General features: G+C 39.2%; 1 protein-coding gene across 2 annotated transcripts; it reads left to right on the forward strand.

The window, feature by feature from the left end:
• Positions 1–27,047, forward strand: cpm (carboxypeptidase M). 2 transcript variants are annotated; one of them, XM_006781007.3, is made up of 10 exons: positions 1–56; positions 1,495–1,677; positions 7,641–7,738; positions 15,127–15,299; positions 19,092–19,188; positions 19,261–19,366; positions 20,371–20,541; positions 22,834–22,986; positions 23,071–23,219; positions 23,931–27,047. In XM_006781007.3, the coding sequence occupies exons 2-10, from the start codon at positions 1,509–1,511 to the stop codon at positions 24,198–24,200; spliced, it is 1,386 nt and encodes a 461-aa protein (XP_006781070.1). In that variant the 5' UTR covers positions 1–56; positions 1,495–1,508; the 3' UTR covers positions 24,201–27,047. The 2 variants fall into 2 exon arrangements, with proteins under 2 accessions (XP_006781070.1, XP_087687027.1); XM_087830901.1 differs by having other exon boundaries at positions 19,092–19,366.
• The last annotated feature ends 886 nt before the right edge of the window (positions 27,048–27,933 follow it).

Here is a 27,933-nt window from a genome sequence, read left to right on the forward strand (position 1 = left end):
AGACAGCAGCTATCTGTTCGTCTTTCTGCCGGTGTTGTTCGGAGCCGCGTGGACAGGTAAGACCGTCTCTGCTCACCTAACAGTCCCAGACTTGACCTCAAACGCGTTCACGCTCTGTGTTACTTCTCTTTTAAACAGCACTTTCACGGGGGTGATGTTTACAACTAACAGTACCTTCAGAATTTGATTAGAATGTATTTTTAAATATATTAATATTTAAAATTGTTTATTTCTTACTTGTTTTGTTGCTATTGTTTTCACAAAAATATTTTTTAAATATTTGTTTCTCTTATGTTTATTAGATGAATAAGGAAATTTATAAAATGTATAAATTGCAGTTTAACTTCACTGTGTCTCGCTAATCATCTGATAATATGCATTATTATTATTATTATTAATAATAATAATAATAATAATAATAATAATAATAATAATAATAGCAATTTGCTCCCTGATATTGTCTTATTAACTGTTTTATTTGGTAGGTTTCAGTGTTTTGTTGCATTTAAACTCAAACATTCCTTTTTATTCATTCAACCAAAAATCTTTAAATGGCACAACTTAGTCAACAAGAAATATACAGAGTAATCTAATGTAATCCTACAAAGCGTCTCCTCACTGGATTAATGATCTAGATAGATAGATAGATAGATAGATAGATAGATAGATAGATAAAACTTTATTAATCCCTCCGGTGGGTTCCTCTGGGAAATTTGGTTTCCAAAAAGCACAGCACCGACAGAAGTTACAGAGTTAAGGATATTATATATATATATATATATATATATATATATATATACACACACATATATAAATACAAAGACATATATAGATAAAATAAACAAAGGGGATAAATAGAATAAATAATAAATAGGAATAAAAATAAAAATAAAAATAAAAATACAAGTGACTAAACATTACCAGTGTTTTATATGACTGGTTTAACTAGTTGTGTACATGAAGACTTACCTGCTTCTTTCTCTTGAGATTGAGAATTAATACTGAACAGTGATGTGATGCTAACAAAATCCCTTAAAATTCAGGATGTCGGAGACCTTTATTTTTAAGCAAAGACTTTATAAGTGGGAGGTATGGCTGTCGAGGAACAGGAGGATTGTGCAGCAGCAAAGCTGGTTTTTTCTTCTGGAAGTACAATGTCCAAGAAGAAAAAATTTCAAAAGCTAATTTTATGGCAGAGTCAGCTAATTTTTAATGCAGTTTTTAATCAAACCGTATTATGATTATATACATGCATTTTTATGTGGAGGTAACTGAAATTACAGTTAATTTACAGAAAGCTTAAACTTAATTGCCCAGAGACATTTAAAGGTGGTGAGACTTGTTTCAAGAAGGACTCTGTGCATGAACATCATTGATTATCTATTATATTATATTTATGTAGAGTTATAAAAACTTATAAAAATGAGTAGAATGTCAGTGAAGATGTTTAAATTATTTCATTTACTTTAAAAATATTTTTGTTTCCCTCCACAGGTCTTACTGCAGTGATGTTATCACTCCTCCTCTTCCTCCTCCCTCCCTTCTTCCTCTTCACACCCGCCTGGACATTGGAGTTTCGATATCACAACAACCATGAGATTGAGCAGTACCTCAAGCAGGTCAGCACCTCGAATCCTGACATCACACACCTGTACAGCATCGGCCAGTCTTCAAAAGGTAACCCTGCTCCTGGCGCTTCCTGTCCCACCTGTAATTCTGAGACTTAGTTGGGAGTTGAAATGACAAAAGGTGTGAAATGACAACTTGTGATGATCACAATAACAAGATTTCCTGGGCGGATGTGTTCCTCATGAAGACTTCCCACACAGCATGTGTTTAGCTTTTTTTTTTATTAAAGTCATTTTGTTTCGATAGCCATTATCAGATATGGTAAAAAAAGAATAAAGGAGGTTATTGTTCCTGTGCCAATGTCTTGGGGCTTTTTTGAGATCAGGAGCTCTTATTTAAGGGATATCCACCCAGCAGCAGCTCAGTAAAAGAATCTAAAAAGGTAATTTTGCCAAATGTGTAAACAGTGTTGAGGTTTGAGGCTGAGGCAGCTGCTGCTATAAGCCGGTGCTGGAGAAATGAAAATGAACTGAATCTGGTTAAAAAGTGAACTGTTTCAGCTTTCTCAGCTCGACTGACAGACCGGGATGTTTTATTTCTGCTGCAGTAATCTGCTGCACACTTTTTTGTTCTCTTCATGATTCAGTTTGTCAAGATCAAGAAATGCTTCTAACTTTCTCTATATTTCATTGCATCTGATATACAAAACTGCATACATTAATGTCTTGCATTAATGACTTGCACAACCACACATGGAGTCCTTTTGCACTACTTCCAAACACTTTGCACCTGTCCTCTACTGTGTGCCTTTTATGGAGCCCCACAAGGGACAATTGGAGAAAAAAAATGAAGATGAAGTTTTGCAAGATCTCGCAAAAGTAACTCAGGAGCGAGATCCCGGCCGCATCCTTTGAAGGACATGGCCCACGTAGACCGCGAAGGCCAGGTCCTCCGAAGACCGACAAGGCTGGAAGTGCGAGGCTGTGAAATGGGACGGTCTAGCCTTCAGATTTGCGTCCCCAGCTGTGTCAGTTATCTGCTCCTTGCTATCTAAAATATAACAGGACACTGGAGTAAATTCTCTACCATCTCACACTTCTGTTTAATCAATTTTCTGTTTGACGTTTATTTAGCTGTGTGAAAACTATAACTTTAATCTCAGCCAAACTGTTTTACTGAGGAACAAATAAAAAACTGAAAAAAGCCAAACAATAACATTTTTAAGTTGCCTAAGTGACTTATATATCATAATCTGAGTAGCGAAAGGTTGCAGGGGTTTTGAAAATGGTGTGCTGGAAGTCCACTGTTCTCGCCGGCTTTAGTAAGCCTTGAACCCCCGGCTAGCTATCGAGCTAGTGGGTAACAGACATCTCCAAAAACATTGGAGCACTTTTGCAAATATGTGATGTCTTGATAAATCAAGCAGATATTTGAAGTTTACACACCTATATTTTCAAATATCTTGAAAGTTTATTTTGTGACCCAGAAAGAGTAATATCAAAACTACGGAGCTGCCCCCAATTGTTGGTAACTGAAATTGGATGGGCCGTGCTATGAATTCTGGGAAAGGTTGGGCCACAAAAGAAATACTCGACCCATCCTTCAAATTCGGGGAAATGAACTGCATTTGGAGCAGACTTTGAATTGGGACAGCCTTCATCGCCTGGCTGTGACGTAATCGGCCTTCAAATGCGGCCTCTGAAGGATGCGGCCTAGGGATTGGAACATAGCTCCCGAGTTACTTTTGCGAGATCTTGCAAAATCTTTTGCAGGATTTCACCAAATTAACACTGGATCTTGCAAAAGTTTTGCGGAAAAGTTCATCTTAATTTTTTTTCCTCCAATGTCCCTTGCGGGGCTCCGTAGCCTTTTGTTTTGTATATATTTCTCCTGTTTATTATTAATTGCTTCTTATCCTCCTGTCTGTGAAACATGCATCATAAATGAATATTGCTGGCTGGCTTTATATTTCTAAAAGTATGAGCAAAATCAGTCTGTGTGAAGCTGGCCACTGTCTAATCACAGTCATCTGCATTTGAACATTTGAAACCTGACTACTTTAAATCTTCATCTACTAAACTTCCACTTCTGAAGCAAATTCAGGATTTTTTACATTCTGAGATGAGACATTAGGTCATAATGGGACTTCCTACTTTCCAAATATTAGAAGACAACCTTTCACAATCCTGCAACACAACACCCTCTTAACAATTTTCTCTTGTGTGCGTATCATATATTGTGCTGTGCAAGTCTTGGACTTGCTGCTAAAAAGCCAGACTTGCTCTAAAGCACACGGGTCAAACTCCAGTCCTCGAGGGCCGGTGTCCTTAAATTTTAACATGTGTCCCTGCTACAACAACCCTGAATAAAATTAGTAGGTCATTAGCAAGTCTATAGATCTTGACTGCATGCTGAGGTGGCAGTTTAGCCATTTGATTTGTGTTACAGCAGCTCATGAGTGAATTAACATGTTGCAACAACAGTACTTTTAGAAGTACAAATTTCTTACATTTACTTACATTTATTTGAGTAGGGTTACAGGTTGCCACCTCAGCATGCAGTCAAGTTCTATAGCACAGGGGTGGGCAATTCCAGGCCCCGAGGGCCGGTGTCCTGCAGGTTTTAGATCTCACCTTGGGTCAACACACCTGAATCACATGATTAGTTCGTTACCAGGCCTCTGGAGAACTTCAGGACATGTTGAGGAGCTAATTTAGCCATTTAAATCAGCTGTGTTGGTTCAAGGACACATCTAAAACCTGCAGGGACACCGGCCCTCGAGGCCTGGAATTGCCCACCCCTGTTCTATAGACTCTTGCTAATGACCTACTAATTTTATTCAGGTAATCTGCAGCAGGGACATGTGAGTATGTACAGAGGAGGTCAGGAGTAGAGATCCAACAGTGTGAGTCTACAGCCATCTGTACAAAACAATGGACTCAGTTTGGGGCTTCATTTCAACCAGTGATGTTGATCTTCTCAAAATTAATGAAATTACAAATGCAGTACCACCAGATTTTCATCCAGCTTTCTGGAGAGCATCTGATTGCCAGCACCTTCATTTTTCAGCAGGACAATTATCCCAGACCACGATTTGTGCAATTCTTATTGGTTTGGAAAAAGAAAATGACAATTTCATCCATTTAACATTAAATGTCTGACAAAAAGTGAGTAACAATGAATTCCGTTTGTGGCGACTGCAGGAAATACAGTACAGCAGATGTATAGGGTGGGCCATTTATATGGATACACCGTAATAAAATGTGAATAGTTGGTATAGTCACAGTATATGTGAGTTTCTCACATATACTGTGAGAAAGGCTGTCCCAAGTTTCTCTTTGTTCACAGCCATTGACATGTCGAAGAGGTTAACACGTGAGGAGCGGATCGAAATTGTGTTGATATCTGGTGAATTGCAGCAGATTTCAATACAAGACACCCTATGTTGAACAAAGAGAAACTTGTAAATAACTCATGAAAGAATAAGGTTACGTTGAAACCAAGCACACCATTGTTTTTCTTGTGACATTACCAATAAGTTTGATGTGTCACATGGCCCTATTCCTATTGAAAAAACAAAAGTTGTATCCAAGATGGCCGACTTCTAAATGGCCACCATGGTCACCACCCATCTTGAGGAGTTTGCCCCCTCACATATACTAATGTGCCACAAACAGGACTTTAATATTACCAACCATTCCCATTTTATTACGGTGTATTGTATTGTATATAAATTGCCCACCCTGTAGATTTAGGTGATCATAAAGCTTTGAAACATAACCTGTTCTTAGACCGATTCCCTTACATGTAGACGCCACAATAGGAATGATGGATAATTGATGAAGCATCGGGCATCCGCCTCTATACCCACCACCAATGACTGACTGACCTGGCTCTATCTGTTGGTGGATCGCATGACTGGACAGTAAATAGTTTCTCATTTAATCCCAGACTGCTTAATCTGACACACACACAGAGCTAATCTGAGCTAATCTGGGACACCAGCTGGCCTCCGTCCAGCCCGAGTGTGTTTATGCATTTTTCAGTCTCATCTTGTCTTTGTGCAACGAGTCAGTTTTTCCCTCAGGCTGCTGCTCTGATGACTGAGTCACACTTTGCCGTGATTTACGTGAGTGTGTGTTCCTGGCTTGTTGAGACTTGTAGTTTCATTCATTGAGTAACCAGTAGTACTGGCAGTACAGTTACAGAAGTGTGTGTGGGTGGGTGTGTGTGCCTGTGAGGAAACTGACTAACTGACAGAGTTAAAATTTAAACCTCAAAACTGCAGGCTGCCAAACCAAAGCACAGAGTTCAAAGACACTGAAAGAGCAAAGAGGAATTGAAGCCTTTGATTAAAAATATTAACTTATTTTAGTTTCTTCTAACACAAGAGATAAAGATTATTTATTGACCTTTAGTTTACTGCAAACATTAAAAACGTTTTACGTCAAACACGTGAAAGATGCATTGATATGATTCTTTCTAACCAGCAGGGGGCGACTCCTCTGGTTTCAAAACAAGAAAAAAACATATATATATTTTGAAACATGAGAAAATGAGCCCGATTCTCACTTCCTCATATCCCATTATGAGCCTCAGGCTACGTCCACATGTACCCGGGTGTTTTTGAAAACTCAGATTTTTCTATGCGTTTGCACCTTTCGTCCACACGTAAACGGCGTTTTCGGTCACTGAAAACGGAGATTTCTAAAAACGCCTGCCAGGGTGGATATTTTCGAATTTCCCACCCAGGCTTCTAGACTTCTGATTGGCCAACATTTCTACACGGTTAGGAATATATCACCATCTGTTGCTTTGGCATGTTCCTAGCAGCGTTTTCCTTCATTTCTGCGTTTACGTGTGGACGGGATTATTTTTTAAAACGAAAACAGAAAATCTCCGTTTTCAAAAGTACCCGTGTACGTGTGGACGTAGCTTCAGTTTCATGTTTTCTAACAAATCACAACCCTCATTTTGTAAATTTTGTCTCCATATAAGGTCAAATGTGTGATAAAGCAGAGTGCTGTTTGGTATGGACACGTGGTGATGGACAAGCTGAACATTTAGTGTTCCTCCTCCCTTCAACGTATCTGAAACTGAACTTAAAGTAAAATGGTATTCCAGATGTTTCCAGAAATAAAATGGAAGTGAACAGGGGAATAAATGCGCAGCTGCAGTTTCTCTAGTTCCCATAGACTCTTAAAATGAACAACTTTACAGCAGAAATAATCAAGCTTATAGCCTGATATAAAAATTGTTAAAATATAAAAAACTGGACTGAAAGTCAGTGAAACAAATCTGGTGGAGTGATAATTAACTTTCTACTGTTTACTTAACTGGACTGTGGACCTTGTAATTTTTAATACATAACTGTACCATTAATAATATAAAGAAATAAGGAGTGGACTTTTACACAGTAGTGCATACTAATCTGAAGGCTCCAGAATTTGTTAAGGACACAGGGAGGGCCCTGCAAGGATGGATTCTGGTGGCTTATCATCAAACTGACCTCCAAAGACAACAGATAGCAGTAATTCACAGGATGCAGGCAGAAAGGCATCATGGGATACTTATGTGGACAGAACAGAGTCACTGGATGTGAAGAGAGAGACCACTTTTACGTTCACATGTTTTGAATTGCTGCTTACTTTCTTAGTACTGAATGTTGACCATATTGAATATTGTAATTAATTTTTCTCCTCAGTCAGTCTGTCAGCTGTGAACGCTCACAGCAAATTTAGAGAAGCAGGTCTCTGGAGGCCGGGTGGACATTCAGAGTTTTATTTGTTTTGTTGTTTTTATTGTTAGTTTCTGTCATATTTTGTGTGTACTTGCTTTTATTGCACGTTATCACTCTTAAGTGTGAAAAGCTTTGCTGTAGCGAATATTTTTGTGCATGCTGGTGTGCGTTTCTTAGCATTCTTAACTAACCCAGGTGACAATGAACCGTTACCTAATTACACATTTTCATCTCCCAGTGCACATCATGTTCAATTAAGCAGATGTGAGCAGCACAAACTGTAACTCTTAGCTTTCTCCTGAAGGCTCTGTTTGCTCTGCGTGTCTCTCAGGTCAGCAGCTGTGGGTGTTGGCTTTGGGTGTCAGTCCTCACCAGCACACAGTTGGCATCCCAGAGTTCAAATATGTGGGTAACATGCATGGAAATGAGGTAAGACAATACACACACACACACACGCACACACACAGAAGAGTGCCACTCCTTTTTAACAGGAAGCAGGACTAAAGGAGGACAAAAGAGATCAACAAAAGCCATTCAGAGTCCAGAGCCCGTGGATTCCTTTGTGTGTGGACAACAGAGTGTGTGATGACCTGCATAATTCTCAGATAGAAATGGACAGTGTGCCGAATCAACCGAATCAAGAAACACTAATCTCAGGTTCTTTGTATACTTAGGCAGGTCAGTTAGTAACTGGGAATACCTGTAATGGAAAAAAATGTCTCCCATTATATGTATATGAATGGTTATTGTACATCTGAATGAAGCTCATAGTATAGAGAATATAAGGATTTGACAGTTAGTTGACTTTGAATGCCTCACTCATCCGTTTTATAACAGAAATGGATTGGAGGTGTGGCTTCTGTCTGTCACGCCATGTAACACACATGATCTGAAAGATGGCATTTTCAAGTTTTTGAAGATTTGCTCATTTAGGATGTGGCCAAAAACCAACTCCACCCTTAGTCGGCGTCTCAATGACCTGGTGGATGTTTAGAGGAAAACAACCCTATATGATGCTTCACTTCTTCTGACCACAAAACAAGCATGAACAACCTCCTTTTTAACCACATCACAAAGCAACACTCATAATTACAACTGTATGCACAGGTGGATTGATTACACCAAACTCGGATCAGGAGAGAGTGAAGTGTAGCAAACAGCATCTAAGCTAATCACAGCACAGCATCCCTCAGGTGATTCAGTCTGGCAACAACCTAAACAGGGAAACAGCATTATGCAGGATTTTTGGTCGCACAGCTCTTTGAGCACAGACAGAAGTGGTTTAAGGAAACTTTAATATAATATTTTATATTTCCTTAAAAGTTTCTTATTAAACCCAGCAAACACTTTGGCATTGACCTGGTAGTCTTTTTTGACATCTAGTCACGATCAAGGAATGGTTCAAAATGAAAATTGTGCCATGACGTGAAGGAGTCACTTTTATGATCATCCAGTGATGTCACTCTTTGGCTAATCAGTGGTGTGCATTCTGTTGACATCGCATCTTTGGCCCGACTCAGCTCACTTGGAACCCCAGTAGTACTAAAACAGTACCTAATACCAGATTCTACCACCTAAAAACTGAGAAGAGTTGACACTGGTTTTTTTTGTTTGTTTTTTTAATCAATTTTAAATCATGCTTTTTATTTGTTTTTGTTTTTAATGTCTCTGTAAAGCACTTTGAATCACCTTGTTGTTGAATTGTGAAATAAACTTGCCTTGCCTTCCCATGTAGAAGTGTACAGATGAAAAGCTCAGCAAGGCACTGAGACCTTTAATCTGTGCAGTTCTGCAGATAAAAAAAAATGACAGTTGACTTTTTATTTTATTTGCTTCTTCGCAAGAGTACACAGGTAATTCAGTTAGCTTGTATTCTTATTGACAGTATGCAGTATTTGAGTGTTTGACCTTTGAGAGACATTTTTACAAACTAAAACACCTTATCTGCATTTTTAACCTGACAATTCTCAGATTTTGTGCAAAAGTTTCAAACTTTTGTTCTTAGAGGAAACTGATTTGGTTGATCTGCGGTGTTACAGCACATTCAGCCAGAGTTAGGTCATCAGTGTGATGAAATCTGTGGCACCACTGATCAACAAATAGACAAGCTCTGTTTTTTCCAGTCAGAACAAAACTTGTTCTGACTGGAAAAAACAGAAGACATTCAAACTGTTAACACAAAGGTTATTCTAATAACACAATGTAATCACAACCATCATTTAATAGTCTAATAATTCCATTGGGATGAGACAAATTGAGTCTGCACAAATGTCCTTAAAAACCAGACTAAAACCTTTGACCAGTGTCAGGTTGCCATGGTGACAGTGGACAGCTGATCACACTGCAAATGTGTGTGAAAGTCAATGGAAGTGTCCTTAAATAGACACGTTACGCCTGGACACACACGCACAAACAGAACCAGTGGAGTATGTCGGCTCAGAGGAATACGGCCCCATACATACACATGGAAACAGCAGGGTGGCGAATGGGAATGCTGAAAAGGTGTCGTGTAGCGTGAACTGTCTGTGAGTACTCAGGAGTTTCTGACTAGAGTATATTTCCTGTGAGGCTCACATGCTTTCTGCCACAGCTTCTACTGATTAACATTGAGAAACTCTGACTTGCTTGATCAGGCAGACAGACAAATTTTATTGTATCTTCATTTTATCGCATCTTTATTTTCCCCACACTGACTTCCAGCTAATTTCTGTATCACATAGCACAGGGGCAGGTTGAAGCATTCTGAAAATGAAACATATCTATTATTACATATTTAGTGTATTTGATGCAAAATGTGTACAAAAACAACAACAACAAAAACACGTTATAGAGCTAAAAGGAAAAGCACGGGAGGAGAAAATTATATTAAAAGTGTAAATATGAAGTTATTTAAAAACAACCTCAGATTAGCAACAACCCAACATTTTACATTGTGTCATCATTTATTCAACAAAACTAAACTACAATGCAGAATCAGTGTGTGAGAAACAAACTACACCGTGCACCTTGTTGAGACGCGTTTAGCAATAATAACTGTTGACTGCTGTGGGTCTCACACTGACTCTAGAATACTTTGCTATACGAGTTTACGGTCCACTCAATGACTGTAAGGTGCCCAAATCATCCCCACACTACCGTGCTGAGAACTGGTATGAGGTGTTTTGCTTCCTCGGGTGCTTTGCATCATGGACAAAGATTTCCACTTAGAAGTGTTGCAGTTTGTCCTGATGTGTTTTTCCACACCAAAGCCGTGCTTTCATGTTTGTTTTAGAGAGAAGAGGCTTTCTTCTGCAACCCTTCCAAACAAAACATACTTGCTCAGTTTGTTTCTAACTTGTGTTGTCATGAACTTTAACATTTAGCATGCTAACTGAGGCCTTTAGAGTCTGAGGTGGAGCTCTTGGAGTTTGTTGCAGTATCTCAGAGCGTTGCACTGTCTGATCTCTGAGGTGTAGAATGATAGACTTAAGGACCAGATGACTGTTTTTATTAACCGAGGGCTTAAAGTGAAAGAGGGTGTACTTTCTTTTTCACGTCCAATTTATTTTAAGCTGCGCTTTAAGTTGGAAACAGTTGTTTAGTAAAGTTTGCAGTGCAGGAAGCAAAGAACATCCATCGTATATCCACCGAATGACAGAAACGGAGGATGTTTCTGTCATCGGTGCTCAGATGTGCAAAATACAAACAGCCATCATGGCATGGCAGAATCATGTCAGCAGCAGGAATGCAGTCTTGCGTGTTAGAAATGTTTAGTAACACTAAATCAAACAGAGAACTTTCAGCGGCTTTAAACTTTGCCTGAAGGACAATAATAAAAATTTAAACAGGAGGCACTTCTTCCTTTCACACATTAACCTCGTACTCTGAGTGTGCTGCACTGACCTTTCTTTGGATTCACTTGGAAGCCTGTTTGTTATTTTAATTCTATTTTTTGACTCTTTTAATGACAATATCTGTCGTATCGTAAATGACTCAACAGCTTTTGCACAGATGTTCATGTTCCCCAGGGGATAGATCCTGATTTTAAAGTGAAAGTATTTTCCTACAGTGTCACTGAGAGTTCACGTTTCTCTCCTCAAATGTGATTTCTACTCTTGGATCGATCTCTGTGTGATTTTGGACATTTCTGTTTCCTGAAGGATGAATCCTGATGAATTTGCCTCAGGTGTTCATGTTCCCCTTGTCTTCCAGGGAAGCTCAGCTGCAAGTTGTAGACAAACACTGAGGTTCACCTCAGCTTCACTCAACATTAGGTCACATAAACACAGCTGGACGGCTTTAATCTTGTTATCTAAACTTGTTGGAGGAATTGTTCAGTGACACATGGACTGTATGGGTGGCAAACACCACCATATGTTTTGGTTTCATCCAGTAATGGCTGCTAGATTTGAAGATATCAGTAATTAGATTGGACCTACCTTTGACTTTTTTAAGTATATACTTACTTGGGATATTTTCCTTTACATTTACCTAGTTCAGTAAATCACTGCCCTTATTTCCCATTTTTCTAAACTGCAGCGATATGGGGGGGGCAGAGTTTCAAATAATGAGGTCAGTGTGTGTAAGCCAAAAGCTCAAGCCTCACACTGCTTCATTTCAGATGTTTTTTCTACTCGTGGATCTGGATGATGTCATAGGAAGAGAATAAAACTTCAAGGGGCGTTCATTTAAACACAGCCTATTTAAGACAGAATGTGAAGGGAACTGTGAAACATGCAAAACTGCTCAAGTGAAGCCCAAGAAACACAATCTAGAGTAGATCCGCTGTCAACTGCCGATATCACCTGTGCCCGCAGAGAGGGATGAAGGGAAGCCGAAATCTGAACAACAACAACACAACAACAATTGTTTCAGGGCACTTTGTATTGTCAGGAAAAGATCGTACAATAATACAAAGAAAAAAGAGACAACCCCAACAATCAAAGCAAGCGCTTTGGCGATGGTGAGAAGGAAAAACTCCTCCAGCAGAACCAGGCTCAGGGAGGGTGGCCATCTGCCGCGACTGCTTGGGGGTGACTGGATGAATAAACTTCGATGTTAAAATGCCCTTATTTACAGCAGACAAGTTTATACCCTGCTGAAAACAAACCTGTTTTGTCCTCTATCGCATCATCTTTATAGGGGATTTTTTTAAAACTCTTCCATTTGGTTGTTCAGTTCAGTTCAGTTTTATTTCAGTTCAGTTCAGTTTAGTTCAGTTGCTGTTCGAGGCGTGGCTGCTCACAGCTGCAGGGCGTCCTCTCCTCTCTGTGGAGACAGACCTGGGCCTCCTGAGTGCTTGAATCAGCAGCTGCTATGTGATGGTTTCTGCTTTCTGACTTTTTAGCGCCATTTAGCACAGAAGGAAGAGCAGCAAAGAGCAGCTCGTCCAAGGCCAATTATCCCCGAGTTAGTGTTGCCGTAGAGACTGATAAGGAACATGTTGATTGTACAAAACACAGTAAAGCCAGAGCTAACAGTAGCTTACTTTACTTACTTCTCGAATTTCTTCAACCATGAAAAAAGTGTTGGTGGATGAAATTGCCCGCACTGAAAACTGGCTCCACGCCGACCCTGATGAAGGAACAGTTGCATAATCTAACAGAGCGTGTTAGTGATGTTCAGTTGATATAAAGTAAAAAGATAAATCACACTATAAAGATGCAAAAATAAAAATAAAAATGTGTGTTTTCGTGTGATGGGTACAGAGACAAAAGATGGAGGGAGTTTGATGAAGGAAAGCAATATGATGGCCGGAGGCAGCGCTAGTCCTGACGTGTGTGTCTGTGTGTGTGTGTGTGTGTGATGTGGTTTTGGATACACACCTTTCCCACCCTTCTGTCATTCCCACTCCCAAGGCTCTCATTCATTCACAAAGATGTTTTTCTTCCTCCTCCCTATGCTGTCTTCATCGTCCAATAAGCCGCCTGTATCCGGAAAAAATGCCTCATCGTGACTCGTCCCTGGATTGCATTTCAATTCCTTGCTGACTCACGACATCACTTCTTCCCCCGCTGTTTTCTTCAGGCAGGAACATGCAAGGTCAACACACAGAAAACAAAGAATGGTGGAGTGAAATTAAATGTTAAACTAACTGTTAGTCCAATAAAGTGAAAGCAATGCAGTGTAAAGTTTATGAAAAATAAACCACTCTAAATAAAAAAAAATAACTAAAGCTGTTAAACAATGAAAATAAACATTTCTTCACGTTAAAGAAATTTATATAATTATTGAAGAGCTAACAACTGAAAATAACTTAGACTGTGTCTGCCTGTACTTTTACTCAGTTTTAGTAAATATGTCAGTTATCCACATTAACTGAGTCTGTTGTCACTATACTGAAAGCACATTTACAAATTTGCAACTAAACTTAATGTCCTCATCTGGAAATACTTAAACTTTCCACACATATCACTAAAGGAAACCTGAATTGATTGGAATATTTATTGACTTCACTGCAGTTTTCACTGCAAACTTTGCAAACCATCCATTAAGCCAAAATGGACCCTGGACAGCCGTAAACTTGGCGTAAACTTGCCGTTCATAATAAACTGGGCTGGAGCCACAACACTGATGCTCTTTACAGGAAGGGTTAGAGCAGACTCTACCTGCTGAGGCGGCTGAGGTCATTTGGAGTCCAGGGAGTGCTTTTAAAGACCTTCTATGACTCTGTGGTGGCATCCGTCATTTTTTACAGTGTTGTATGTTGGAGCAGCAGTTTATCGACAGCTGAGAGGAAGAGGTTGGATAAACTCATTAAGAAGGCCAGCTCTGTTCTGGGATTCACGCTGGATCCAGTGCAGGTGGTGGGAAACAGAAGGACTCTGGCCAAAATAACATCTCTGATGGACAGAGTCTCCCACCCCGTGCATGTAAATGTTGCTGAGCTGCAGATCTCCTTCAGTGACAGACTGCTGCATGCTCGATGCATGAAGGAGCGTTTCTGCAGGTCCTTCCTCCCTGTAGCTGTCAGACTGCACAATCAAAACTGCTCCCAACAAACTTAGATGTTTACATCAGTGCTGTAACAAATTCTACTGTTATAACTTGCATATTACTTTTCTCAGTTTATCTATGCACTAACTTATTGGAAGTTACATGTCTACTTTTTAATGCATAGGTACAATACACAATCTTCACTTTTCTAATTATTCTAAATATTCTTAACTATTTAAACATCCTTCAGTATCCTGCTCTGTTTGCACACTACAACCTGGGTTTGCCACTTATCTGTGCTCTATTTTTAATAACTGTACAGTACTCTGCTTTGGTAACTATTGTCCATGATGTAAATATGTAAAAATTGTGTTTCTGTTCTGTTTGTATATGTGTGTTTTTGCTGCCGATGCAACCAAATTTTCCCTTGTGGGACAATTAAAGAATTATTCTATTCTATTCCATTAATTAACCCATTCAGATACGCAAATTAACCCTGGAAACATCATCTTTTCTACTCTTTTTCATATGTAGTCATGTGTTAGTCAAAGGTTAGTCTCAGTGGAGTATTTAGGAGGACTGACCTTGACGGGTGTTTTAGCTCTACGATAAGCCTTGGGAATGGCCCAGCTGCATGTGGGAGGTGAATAACATAATGTCTTTCGTTATGGTGGAAAGACATTATGTTATATTGGTGGAAGTGGAAGTGATTACTTCACAGTTGACTGACCATACCTGCACTACCATCTGTTCACCCATTTTCCTAAATATGAATGTTGCATAATGCATAATCTTTGTGCTGTTCACTTATGACTTATGTGTGAGGACAAGCCATAAATTCCATCACAACATTTGTTTTTACCTGAATTTCTTTCTGCGTGTTTGTGTTCGTGTGCTTTCAGGTTCTTGGGCGAGTGCTGCTCCTTCAGCTAATAGATGAGCTGGTGCGCAGTTACCGTAGCAACGAAACATGGTCCTTGCGGTTGCTGAACAGCACACGCATCCACATCCTGCCGACGATGAATCCAGACGGCTTTGACGTAGCAGACAAGGACTGCTACAACAGCCAGGGCAGGTAACGCAAACAGCTTTACCTCTGTTTTAAATTTCAAGACACCTGCTGCACACCCTGTGCTCATCAGCAGCTGGTAAAACATTAAGACGGCAAACAGACGTTTCCTGACTGGGAGGTGGAGACCAAAAACAGAACTAAAAGAGAGATTGAACACCGTTGATTGTGTTGCTCTCTGTGTGCAGTGTGTATTTTTAGCTAATGATGAACTCAAAGGCATGAACTAACCTCTTAAGTGAAACAGTAGGAAGTGAAATTGTACAAGAGAACAAATGAGCTGTTGTTGAGGACTCAGAGCTTTATTTGCTGCATGCTCATGCAATATGCATGACTCCCTCCTGAGGGACATATCTGCTTCTGTAGCTGCTAAATGCTCTGCTGTGTTCACCTGCTCGTCTTTGATGTAGCTTGCTGTTGGCTGCTCAGCAGGTCACGTACGGTGGCTTTTTAGAGCCTCGACAACTGAAAGCCACTGCCTGCTGCGGGAAAAACATTGCTGCTGGCTAAAAGCATTGCTGGACAAAGTATGCAGATCCTCTTCTGTAATTAAAGTACTGACAGCACGCTAGAAAGGGCTTAGATTAAGAAATATCACTGAAGTAAGAAAAATAAAGTTTAATATTAAAAATTTTAGAATTTTACTAGACAGTAAAATTAATGCCACATAAATAAAAATAACTGCACCCAAAATTATGTCAGATATATAAAAATGGATTTCAGATTTTAAAAGGCACAGCTTGCACTTGTTTTTACTGCACAAAACAAAATGAATATGTAGGAAATATAATACTATCCCCTGTAAAGTAAAGGCTGCACAGCGACTGAGCTGGCCTCTGTAAATGCATCTTCTGTCACTGTGATTCTGGGAAGCTGTAACAACATATCTTGAAAGGCAGTCTGTTCTTATATGCACTTCCACAGCCGGGAGTCGTCTCATCCACAGACACATGGAGACATTCCAAGTCTGGTATCAACAGATCTGCAGTTACAGTTTTCTTCCTCATTCAGCAGCGGAGCATTGAGTGCAGGAACACCACCTGTCACCACGATGTGCATTGTGTTTCAGGACATCCTGTTGTTTTCCTGCACCGTCTCCAGTTGATTAGGTTTGTAGTACAAATGAATAATGCCAAACTGAAATAGCCTGAAACTATGGTGACTTATGAGAGGCTGTCTTATTTCATATTTTTAGAGGCAAAGCTACAAATTTATGCAGCATTTAATAACAATAATAACAATAACAATAATAAGTAGTATTAAAAGTTTACATTCCTCAAATTTGTGAGGAGCGTGCTTAAGGGCAGTACTTGACTTTTAAACCACTTAGTTACAGCTGACTGGCTGTAAAGTTCCTTGGATTAGTGAAGCTACGCACCATCAGCAGCCCTCTTCACGGGATCCACTGTTAGCATAAACACATTGATACCAAAACATGAACGCTGGAAAATATTTCTCACACTTTAACGTTTCCAAAGAATAATTTTGTGTGTGTGTGTGAGTGTGTGAGTGAGAGAGTGATAGATTAAATGCCAAATTGACACACAGACATAATCTTGCAGTCACAGCTTGTTTGTTTTGTAAAGCCTAAGCTACATTGCTGCACCCAAAATACTTTGATTGGCAAGAGAAACACATACACACACACTGTAGATCTATATCACACACATGCACACACAATTATACTCTGTAAGCATCTGATTATGACTGTTTCGTCGTCTTCGTATATTCTGTTTACAGTAGACTCATGTCTGCAGCAACTGCTTGTGGGAACAGTCTCATTATGTGGACTTGCCTCCCATATAGGTTTAGTCCGTGTGTGTGTGTGTGTGTGTGGTCTCTTTGGGGTCACTGCTTTCCAAACCTTATAAGGAAACATTTCACTTAAGCACATGAAAGTGAGTGAGATGACAAATGAGATGGTGAAGTCTTGTTTTAATATGGTGGCACTAATTCCTACAGAAAGAAGATTTGGGTCGTCCCGTTGGATGGATTAATTTTCTTCTAGAGTTCAGGTAGATGAGGGAAGAAGTTCACTTTTGAGATTTCAAAGAAGAATTGGATCATTATTTGGAGATAAGACACTCAGAGCAGGCCTTTTATGATAAAAGGTACATATTTTTACTCTTGGACTTCACTACAGCGGCTTTACATGATTGACAGATCAAAATAATCCTTATTTATCTCATGCTGAGCCTCAGTGCAGCTACTTCGCTCATCCACGGTCTGAAACTATAGTCAGTAAATAAACGATCGACACGACCATAGTGACATCACTGACTGGTTTCAGACTCTGGCATTTTGAAGGCTCAGCTTTGGCATTTTTGTTGCTTCCATGTTGGTTTTTGTGAGAAGTGACCATTTGGGGTTTTAGTGCTAACCTATCACTAATGCTAGCTAAACTAAACTGTGCAGATGCAATATGAACAATATAAACAAAGCAGCTAATATCTGCTAATTATTGCTAATTGACAAATTAGAGGCTCTATAATGTATTTGTACATTTGTCTTACTTTGGCAACAGTGGGAAGGAAAAACGTTTTTTTAACAGGAAGAAACCTCAGGCAGAAACAGGCTCAGAGAGGGGCCGCAAGCGGTTAGGTTTGAGAAAGACGGGCGAGAGTAACTAGTTATTGTCACAAACCTCAGTATATATATGCGACATCATACAGAGCCAAAAGAAAAAAAACGGATTATATCATGGTAAATGGCCTGTATTTGTATAGCGCTTTACTTAGTCCCTATGGACCCCACAGTGCTTTACACTACATTTAGTCATCCACCCATTCACATACAGATTCACACACTGGTGATGGTGAAGCTACATTGTAGCCACAGCTGCCCTGGGGCGCACTGACAGAGGCAAGGGTGCCGGACACTGGCGCCACCGGGCCCTCTGACCACCACCAGTAGGCAACGGGTGAAGTGTCTTGCCCAAGGACACAACAACCGAGACTGTGGGAGCCAGGGCTCGAACCAGCAACCTTCCGATTACAAGACGAACTGTCAACTCTTGAGCCACGATCGCCCCATTTAATATGAACATCCACCATTAATATGACCGAAAATAAGGGACAGCACAATGACAAATTGTGATGTAAGAGAAATTTAATTCTAAATAAGTCATAGCTCTGAGTTCCGTTAGAGTCCTGTGAGGTCAATCATGACTTGTGATGTCATGCGATCGAGATCCCCTCGACGGCCCTCGCTCTGATCTGAAATATAACAAATCCCAGTAGAACACAGGATGTTTGTGAATGTGGATTTCCTTTGTGTAGTGTTCAAATAAACTTGACAAAATCAGATCCCTCTGTAAATGTCTGAAAACAGCAGCAGAAGACGGCAGTGACAAGAACAGCCTGATCGCAATGAAAAAGATGTTTGTGATCTCTTATCGTCAGTAATTAACAGTGAACTGTGCACAGAAATCATTTTGTGTCTCAGCAGCTGCTCTTAAATAGAGACACTCTCATCCTGCACACTCAGAGTATCATGGGAACTATTTTTAACACGTGTTCCTTGCTCAGCCTTTGCTGGGAGCCTTAGCAGCACTAAATGACTTATAATTTCCTGTAAGTTTTGAAAAGTTTTCAAAGTTTGTTTTTTAAATAGACAAGAAATATAAGAGGTAAACTATGATTAGCACAGAAGTCTAAGAGGTGAAGTCACACCCCTCCTGATTTCACTGTAATTGCCCAGGCAAGGGGGGAAGTCCACCCAAGAAGGCTGTGTGCTCTGACCTGATACAGAAATGAAAACAGCATTTTCATGCGTGATGTGACCGTTTTTCTCCGTCAGGTACAACGGCAATGGCATTGATCTGAACAGGGACTTCCCGGATGCTTTCGCTGGTCTCCAAAGTCAGCAGCTCTTTGAGGAGAGAAGGGAAGCTGAGGTTGGTTTCGCTTTGGAACGAGACAGCGTTTTTAAGTTTCCTCTGTCATCAGGATGCTATCATGTGTTTCAGGTCCAAGCAGTGATTGGCTGGTTGAGGACGGAGAGTTTTGTTCTCTCTGCAAACCTTCATGGAGGCGCTGTGGTGGCCAGTTACCCTTATGACAACAGCAACGGCGGTAAGCGGCAGATCCAGCAGTCTGACTTTAGCTGGTCGTCCACAACAGTCCCACAGTCGTGTTTTTGTGGATCTTTGTAGAATGTTTTTCGAGCTTCTTATTTGCTTCATATCAGCATGTGAAATGGAAAGTGCAAAGCAGGAAATAGGCCCTCAGACCCACCAGACAAATATACAAGTACAGAGAATGTGTGATGAGTGCACCTCTACAGAAGAGCGTAGCTTTCCTTCATGTGCGAGATGTGGAATATTTATAATTTTCAAAGATAATAGAGCTGGAATAATAAGAAAAGATATTAATTTAACAGTTTGTTACCTCATGGCCACGGGCTCAGGGTACTGACAGAAAGAAAGAAACTACAAATGCAGAAATCATTAGGGGAGGCTCAGACCAGAAGGTATATTCACAGGAATATTAAACACCAGTTTTCAGCATAAAATAAAATATTTGTTTGCCATTCTCCCTTAAAAAAAAAAAATCTAATAAAAGACCTGAGCTTTAAAAACCTGTTGGAGGAGTCAGTTGAGGTATTTTAGGCACTAGGATACTTTAAGGACTCAGATAAGCTGCAAGCTCTCTTGTTCTAAAAAGAGTTTGAATAAATCTAGCTTCTCATAATCTCTTATTTGAACGGCTAAAACTCTTTTTTTTCTAAAAGTCCTGTACTTCAGATGTTTATGTGGGAACACATAAAGCTATGGCTTAAAGCCTGTTTGTTTTGTATTTGTATTGTTTGAGTTTGTTGTTTTGACTTCAAAATGCAGAAAAGGAAGTGTGTTAATCGAGATAATCAGATTTATAACTGCTCAGTAGAACTATTTGGTTAAAAACAGTCATTTAGTCAGAGTTACTGCCTTAACTTTACCAGCCTGCAAACTCACACACAGAAAAACTTGGGGAAAACTTCAGGAAAAGGCAACAGGAAGTGCTACTGGAAACAAAATAATTCTAAAGCTCAAATAATCACCACCAATCACAGGCTTTTGCTCTCATCATTTAAACAGGTAGCGAACTGGTGGGCGGGGCTAGCATCGCTCCTGATAATGATGTGTTTGTTCACCTGGCTAAGGAGTACTCCCACAATCACGCCTCCATGTACCGAGGTAACTTCTGTATAGACAGCAGGCCATTCCTGGAGGGCATCACCAACGGATTCCAGTGGTATCGTCTGGAAGGTCAGTGAGTTTGGCTAAGCTTAGCTTACAGAGAGACTGGAAACAGGAAACGTTCATCTGGTTCTGTCAAATAGTTCATTTACTACTGAAGTGTTTAGAGAAGGATAGCAAAATGATCACAAAGGGATTTGTGATACTATAGAGAACATACAGAAGATTAGCTTCTGATTAGCATTGTAGAAAAAACACTACAATAACCACTACTAGCTTTGCTCCATGATTTATTTATATTGAAGTGCAGTCCTGTGAAAAATTAAGTGCATCCTCACTGCGCCAATTATTATTACTGTAAGTAGCAGCCAGGTGCTGATAATCAAATCAACTTTATTACCTGATCATCTGCGAATAAGCACCACAGTAAAAGCTAAAGTTTTTGCAGGTTGCAGGTCTGGAAAATTCAGGTTTGTGTTAATTCAGTACCACAATCTCCCCAGAAGTGGACATCTGATCAGATTTACCCCATATTTTTGTATTTACTCTTTAATTCCTCTCTGAAGTAAAGAAGTTAAGACCGTGCAAAACCCACCCACGCCATCTCAGATCCTACAGGCCTCAGTTAGCATGATAAAGGTTAAAGTTTGTAAAGTATCATCTGAACAAAACACAAGACAAGACACAACACTGTTACAAAGTGGAAATGTTTATCCATGATGCACAAACCAAACACCTCATACCAGCTGTCAGCACAGGGGTGGAAGAATGATGGTTTGGGCACCTTGCAGTCACTGAGTCGACCATCAACTTTTCCCCAAATTGGATCAACAGGATAATTATCCCAAGAATAGCAGCAAATCTCCAACAGAATGACAAAAAAATATAATTATAATAATGATAATAATCAAGGTGCTGCAATGGTCCAGTCAAAGTCCAGACCTCGGGCTGCAAATGAATGAACCTAAGCAACGCTGTAAAGAAGTGTGGACCAAAATTTATCTATAGTAATGACAGAGTCTGATAAAGTCATACAGAGAACCATTACTTCAAACTTTTGCCACAAAACAGCTCTACAAGCTGCTGAATCACAGAGTGCACTTGTTTTTCACAGTGCAAAGAGTCATGACTGTACAAAGCTTTTACAGGTTCTCCAACTTCACTCTTTGAGTTATCTTGAAAAGAAATAATAGCCAATTTCTTCAATTTTCTATTGCAGTTGTTTGATCAAACTGAAAACCTGAGCAAAGCAGCTTTTTTCCTATTTTAATAAAGCAAGACATTCATTGCTTGTGTTGCTTGGAAAGTTGGGTGAATTTCAACTTTAAATGCTATCTTGGATAGTGGGAATGTGAGGTTTATTGTGAAAGTGGAGGACAAGCATCCCAGCAAAATTACAGGACAGGAAATACTCTTACACTCATCACTTTAGCTTCCCTAAAATTTTCTAATACCTCAAAGGAGAAGACAGTCCCTGGCATTAACATCTCTGTGTGACACACAAAGAATCACTTCTAAAATAAATCCTCTTAAATCTTGGATAAACTCATATATTGCCTCACATGAAACTTTTGATAGACTGTTTTTGAGCTCTTAATCTGTGACAAACTTCATGCTTAATTTCAAAAGTAGAGAAACCTTTTTTTTTTTCTTTAATTGTCATGAATTTGAAACTCGTTACCGGAACCTTTGGAAACTACTGCAGGTTAAACAAGACCAAACAAATACGCCAAGTCACCATAAAATAAAATAAAAAATCCCCTAGCTAAGCAGCTTTAAGACTAGGAACAACCCAGAATGCATCTCTCACAACTAAAAAAGAACTTCCTGCGATTTTTCAAACATAATCTTCATTTTAAAATAATCTCCTCATATTTGGAGAGAGAAAGAAACTCGATGAAGAGCTGCTGAGCGCTCAGCGCCCGCACAGCCTGCTCTGGTGTCGTCCTGCAGAAACCTGATCGCAGTAACCTTATCACGTATGTGGGAACTGTGCACGGCTCGAGGGGTTCATTTGATGGTCACAATGGAGATTTGACTCTTGTTGTGCGCTTTCATTAGAAACCGACAGGGATCCTGTTTTACAGTCCAGAAACCTGGTTATTCAATCAGGACTACTCCAATAGACAGCTTATCTGAGGTTACTCAAAATTAAGACATAAAGATCAAATACCTTTTAGAATCACGTTTAAAGAGATTTTGAATTTCCTTAATCTTCTGACAGTTCATGGACCAAACGTATTAACTGATGTTTAAAATGGTCAGTGAAATATTTGTAAGAGTGGCATCTGACCATCTGTGCTGCTGCAGCTTAGTCTCAGCATCAGTGTGGACCTGAATGTGTTTGATTGTGTGCATCAGGTGGGATGCAGGATTACAACTATGTGTGGGGGCAGTGTTTGGAGATCACTCTGGAACTGTCCTGCTGCAAGTATCCTCCAGCCAGAGAGCTTCCTGCTTTGTGGAACGACAACAAAAAGGCTCTGCTGGCCTACGTCCAGCAAGTCCACCTGGGTCAGTATGTCTCTGTCTTTGAGTCCACTTGTCTCTATTGAAGCAGTATCAGTACTTGATAATAACCCGGTATGTGGTGTTCAGGTGTCAAAGGTCAAGTGTTTGATGGTTCAGGCGAGCCAGTGGAGAACGCAGTAGTGGAGGTCAGAGGTCGCAGGAATATATGTCCATTCAGAACCAATCAACATGGGGAATACTACCGTCTGCTGCTACCTGGGAACTACACATTCACAGTAAGACTTTACAGCCCAGTGCAGCTTATTCTTCAACCCAATTAAACATTCGCTGCCACATGATGTTTGTTTTGTGAGTTATGGTCATGTTAGAGTGAAAAATAAAAACACAATAAAGTAGGGTGTACTTACGGTTGGGCATACCATGTGACTGACATGTTAACCTGTGAGTTTGCAGTGTCTTTGGCTTTTTAGCTGCTTCACAAATGTTCACTAACTCACTCACTGGATCTCACTAAGTGATGACAGCAACCTGATAATAATGAATTACAATAATCCATCTTAGAAATAATATGAAATCGTTTTTCAGCGTCACTTTAGACAGGATGGTTCCAGTTTTAAAGATATTATGCAAATAAATGAAGGAAGTCCTACATATTTGTTTAATGTGGACATATCTTGGTCAAAAATAACAACCTCACAGTGTTACTGAAGGTCAAGGAAATGTTATCCAGAGAAAGCATATGGTTAGATACCATATTTCTAAGATTTTTAAGGTACAGTACAGTACCCTTAGTTTTGTCTGAAAATATAATCAGGTAATTGGAGATTTTCCAGGTCTTAATGTATTTTAAGACATTAAGACTTAAAATGCATAAATAAAGCTGGGTATCATCTGCATAGTAATGAAAATGTATACTTTGTTTCTAATGATATTGCCAAGGAAGCATGCATAATGTATGTCCTGCTCTCCCATATCTTTTATTGTAGGTAACATATCCAGGTCACGAGGTTTTGACAAAGACTCTCAGTGTCCCGTATGGTCCGGATCAATACTCTGCCCTTAAACACGACTTCCTGTTACGACGCATAGCCCAAACGACTAGACGGACTGTGGGTAGCACTACCCAAACTGATGCCACCCCTACCTGTAACTACACTTTACAACAGAAGGCGGGCGGAGCCATGAACAGGCCCACGTGGAGCAGCCTGGCTATAGGGCTCAGCATGGCGGCAGTGCTGCGATCCCTGATCGACTGAAGTGAAATTGCCAGCCAGCATTTGCAGGTTCAGTTCCTATCAACATCAAACCAAACACGTACAGCAAAACTGTGACACAATGTCAACTGCAGCCTTCTGAGGAGACACATGGAGCAGGAGTTTGACAATTCCTGCAAGCTTTGTTGCCACAAACAAATCTGAGACCATGAAACCATGAGATGAAACTTAGTGGAGACTACTGTGATGGTCAGAGCAAAAGTGGAGCACCCAGGTTCATAAGCATAGAAGCATACTTCTGATATGGATAACAGGAATCATTTGCAAAAGACATTTTCACTTGTAGCAGTAGAATGAGGACCAGATTAGAAGTTAAAAACTCATATGAGCCTTTATGTTATATGCTAGCACAAATTTTAACCAAAGACTCCAACAACCCAAATGGCTGCTTTGTTAAGATCACTAATGGGTGGTGCCTTAAGGCCCCTTATTATACATAGCTTTTCCTTACAAAGTGTACAATGGCATGAATCATCACTTAGCTATTCACGTGCATTATACGCACATAACTTGTCTGCTATTGTACGCAAAGGGAAAATGTGTATAACATGATTGGCTGGCAAGCGGTTTCTGCATGTTGCTGGCAGTCACATTGGTTCCAAAAAGAGGGCTGTATAAAAAAAAAACTCCTTGATATTGCTTTGATTTGTATTTGACATTGTCACCTGTATTTTTCATGGAGGAAACCAAATGGTCTGCAAACATTCAGCAACTACCTAGTGTGTGTCACATTGTTAACAGTTTGCTCACAGAGTAGTTGGCAATTGTTTGCAGACAAATTGGCATCTTTCACGCAAGCTATGGAAGACCAAAGCAATTGCAAGGAGGTTTTTGGTGCAGCAGCATAAACCTCTTTACACAGGCCTTATTCACTCAACCCTTAAAAACACCACATATCAAAAATGTCACACAAAACTTGTATATGGGTGCTAAGCTATGTTTCAAAGTGCTGACTATTATTTGTGTTTTCCTTTTCATTGCTTTTGTAGATATCTTGAAGTACTATTCAAGGCATATCAGATTGACTTCAGCTTTTAGGTATATGGAAATTTAATATATAAAAAAATCCAAAAATAACAATTTCATGGCTAGCTGGCACTTCAACCACCATGCCATTAGTAACACCTCTGTTTGCACCACTGTTACAACCCTAAAAGCTAATAGCTAACTGTCTAGCCAGAAGTGAATGTGCCCCTCAGATAGCTGACTTAGCTTGGTCATTAAAAACGCAATAATTTCACAATTAATATAAAAAATAACTAGACCCTTAGGAACAGTTTATGGTTCATCTTGGAAGACTCTAAAATGCAGCTAACAAGGCACAATAGTTTCTTCAGTTTTACACTTTCGGTTGCCTTACTTTGAGTAATGCAGCTGAGCTTTCAGTTCATATGTTGTTGTTCATATCAAAGCAAGCACTTGCACAGATTTACACAGTGTTCACACCTCAAGGATGTTTTAAACAAGTAATAAATATCTGTAAATACTTTAAAGTATCTTTTTATAGCCTTAATAATAATGGAGAAAATAGTAAAAAAAAATTCTTATGAAGGGTAATTGTTCAGTGAGATGGGAATAAAGATAAATGGGTGTTTTTATTAAGATTTTGAAAAGAAGACAGAGTAGCAAAAAATATTTCCTGCACTTCGACAGGAATAAACAGCTTTTAAATGTAGATTTATTCAAATGGCAGCTTTCTGGGGTTTTTTTTTAACATTTAACATTTACACAGCAGAACAAAGCAGGAGGATTCAACCTCTCTGGTAAGATGTGATTTTTATTTTTTATGTGACTGTAATTTTATATACGAGGAGGAGCAGGGGCACTTTAAAATTAGCACTTGCAGGGACTAAATGCTGTTTTTAGAAAGGGGGCAGTGTTCAGGACATGGCAGTGTGGAAATGATGATGGTGTGAGCTGAAGTGTTTCCAGTGACGCTGCGCATGACTCAGATGGTCAGGCTCTTTTCATTTTTTTCTGCTTATTCCATTCATTGTTACCAAAGCAGAGGCAAAATTAAGGTGTCACAAGATGATTTATAATATATGTAAAACAATTCAAATTCAATTCTAAGAGTTTTATGCTTATTTCACTGGCCTCTTTATTTCTTTTATTTATTGTGTATTATTTCATCTATTTATTTGTTTTAATATTGGATTAAGAGATTAGATGAAGAGTTAGGTGGAGGAAGAATTCAAAAGCACCACCTGGTGGAGCCAATGCGCAGCAAATCTGTCAACTTCAAATTCTCTTACTGTGTTGGTTATGATGAGGTTTATTTTACATAAAGATATAAAGACTTATGCCAGTTGTCCTCTTTGAAAACCAACAGGAGGTTAGTGATGCTGATTTGGCTACTCAGTGACACAGTTGCCGATTATATTTGCAGCACTGCTTCCATAAAGCTGTCCTTCTCCGACTCATAACACAGTAAGCAAAGATGAAGAAATCCTCTTGCAAATGAAAGAAAAAATGATACTCCTTATAAATGCAGAACTTTCCTTAAAATCATCCACATTTTAGATTTTCTTCTGGATCAGAGTAAACTCGAGATACTTGTGCTCACAGCCATGACAGCACTGCAAACAGGAAGTGTTAAAAGTTAATTTGGCACATTTTTGATGGCCCAAATTTCAAGAAATACAGCATAACATGGCTCAGACTTTAGCCCAAACATTACACTTCCTGTTTGTATCCCTAAAGCAACCAAATTATGTTGCTTTCTAATATAAATATTAGAAGGTTGGGACCCAGGATTTAAACCTGAACCATCAGCCTCAGCACATACAGTATCTGTACACCGTTTAAATGTATATATATATATATATATATATATATATATACAGTCTGTGACACAACAAAGACTGTAAATCGATTTAAACTCCACACAGAGCAGCTCCGAGTCCTTGTACCCACCCTCAGGACACAAACTCAGCATCCTTCTGCAGGTTTTTATTCCCCACATTTAAACATTATTCTTGCCAAATGTCTTTTTTTTTCACTTTTGTACTGTTTTATATTAAACATGCTTTATAACAGTCCTCTGTGCCATGTTGGGAGTGTTGTGACTGCAGGCTTCAGTCACTTTTTTTTTTTGTTTCTTCTGTTTCAATAAAATTAAAAGTAAAAAAGTAAAGTATTAAAAGTAAATTCTGTGTCAAAGCCGACCTGAAGCAAACCCACTGCTCAGTCAAACTGGTTCTTGATGGAAATATGATTTTAATATAAAAATGATTAAAATGTATAACAAAAAAATTGTGTGCTTCGTTTTTACGTCATCTGCTAGCTTCATTCTTATCATCTTCGTTCTCTTGTGTGGCTTTTTTTTTAAATCTGTATGGAAGCCAGGAAGCGGATAATAAATAAACTTAAATAAATACTTTAATGATTTTATGAAAACTGTAAGACTGAAATATAAAACATTTGGGATTATTAAAGATTTTTTAACACAGAAGGTTAATATATTTTAAATCACGTTGCCCTCATTACAAAATTAAAATATATCATTATTATTATTATTGTATAGTTAGAAGAGGTAATACTTTGATGTAAATTAATAATAAAATAAAATATAATATAATAAAAATAAAATTATATAATTTTAGAATTATATTTTACTTAACTGCATGATAATTTAACTTAGTTAAGAAAAGTTTAACTCTGTTCTGCTTTTTTATTGCCCAGATTTTAGTTAGCCTTTGTTAAATTGTCTGTT

Source organism: Neolamprologus brichardi, chromosome 17 (genome assembly GCF_056152115.1).
Source record: "Neolamprologus brichardi isolate AB-2024 chromosome 17, ASM5615211v1, whole genome shotgun sequence".
NCBI lineage: Eukaryota > Metazoa > Chordata > Actinopteri > Cichliformes > Cichlidae > Neolamprologus > Neolamprologus brichardi.

Coding starts and splice junctions, on each gene's coding strand:
- cpm (XM_087830901.1), top strand. CDS start 1,509: ATGTTATCACTCCTCCTCTTCCTCCTCCCTCCCTTCTTCCTCTTCACA. Junction 19,367..20,370: donor TTATGACAACAGCAACGGCG/GTAAGCGGCAGA, acceptor TCATTTAAACAG/GTAGCGAACTGGTGGGCGGG. Junction 23,220..23,930: donor CTGGGAACTACACATTCACA/GTAAGACTTTAC, acceptor CTTTTATTGTAG/GTAACATATCCAGGTCACGA.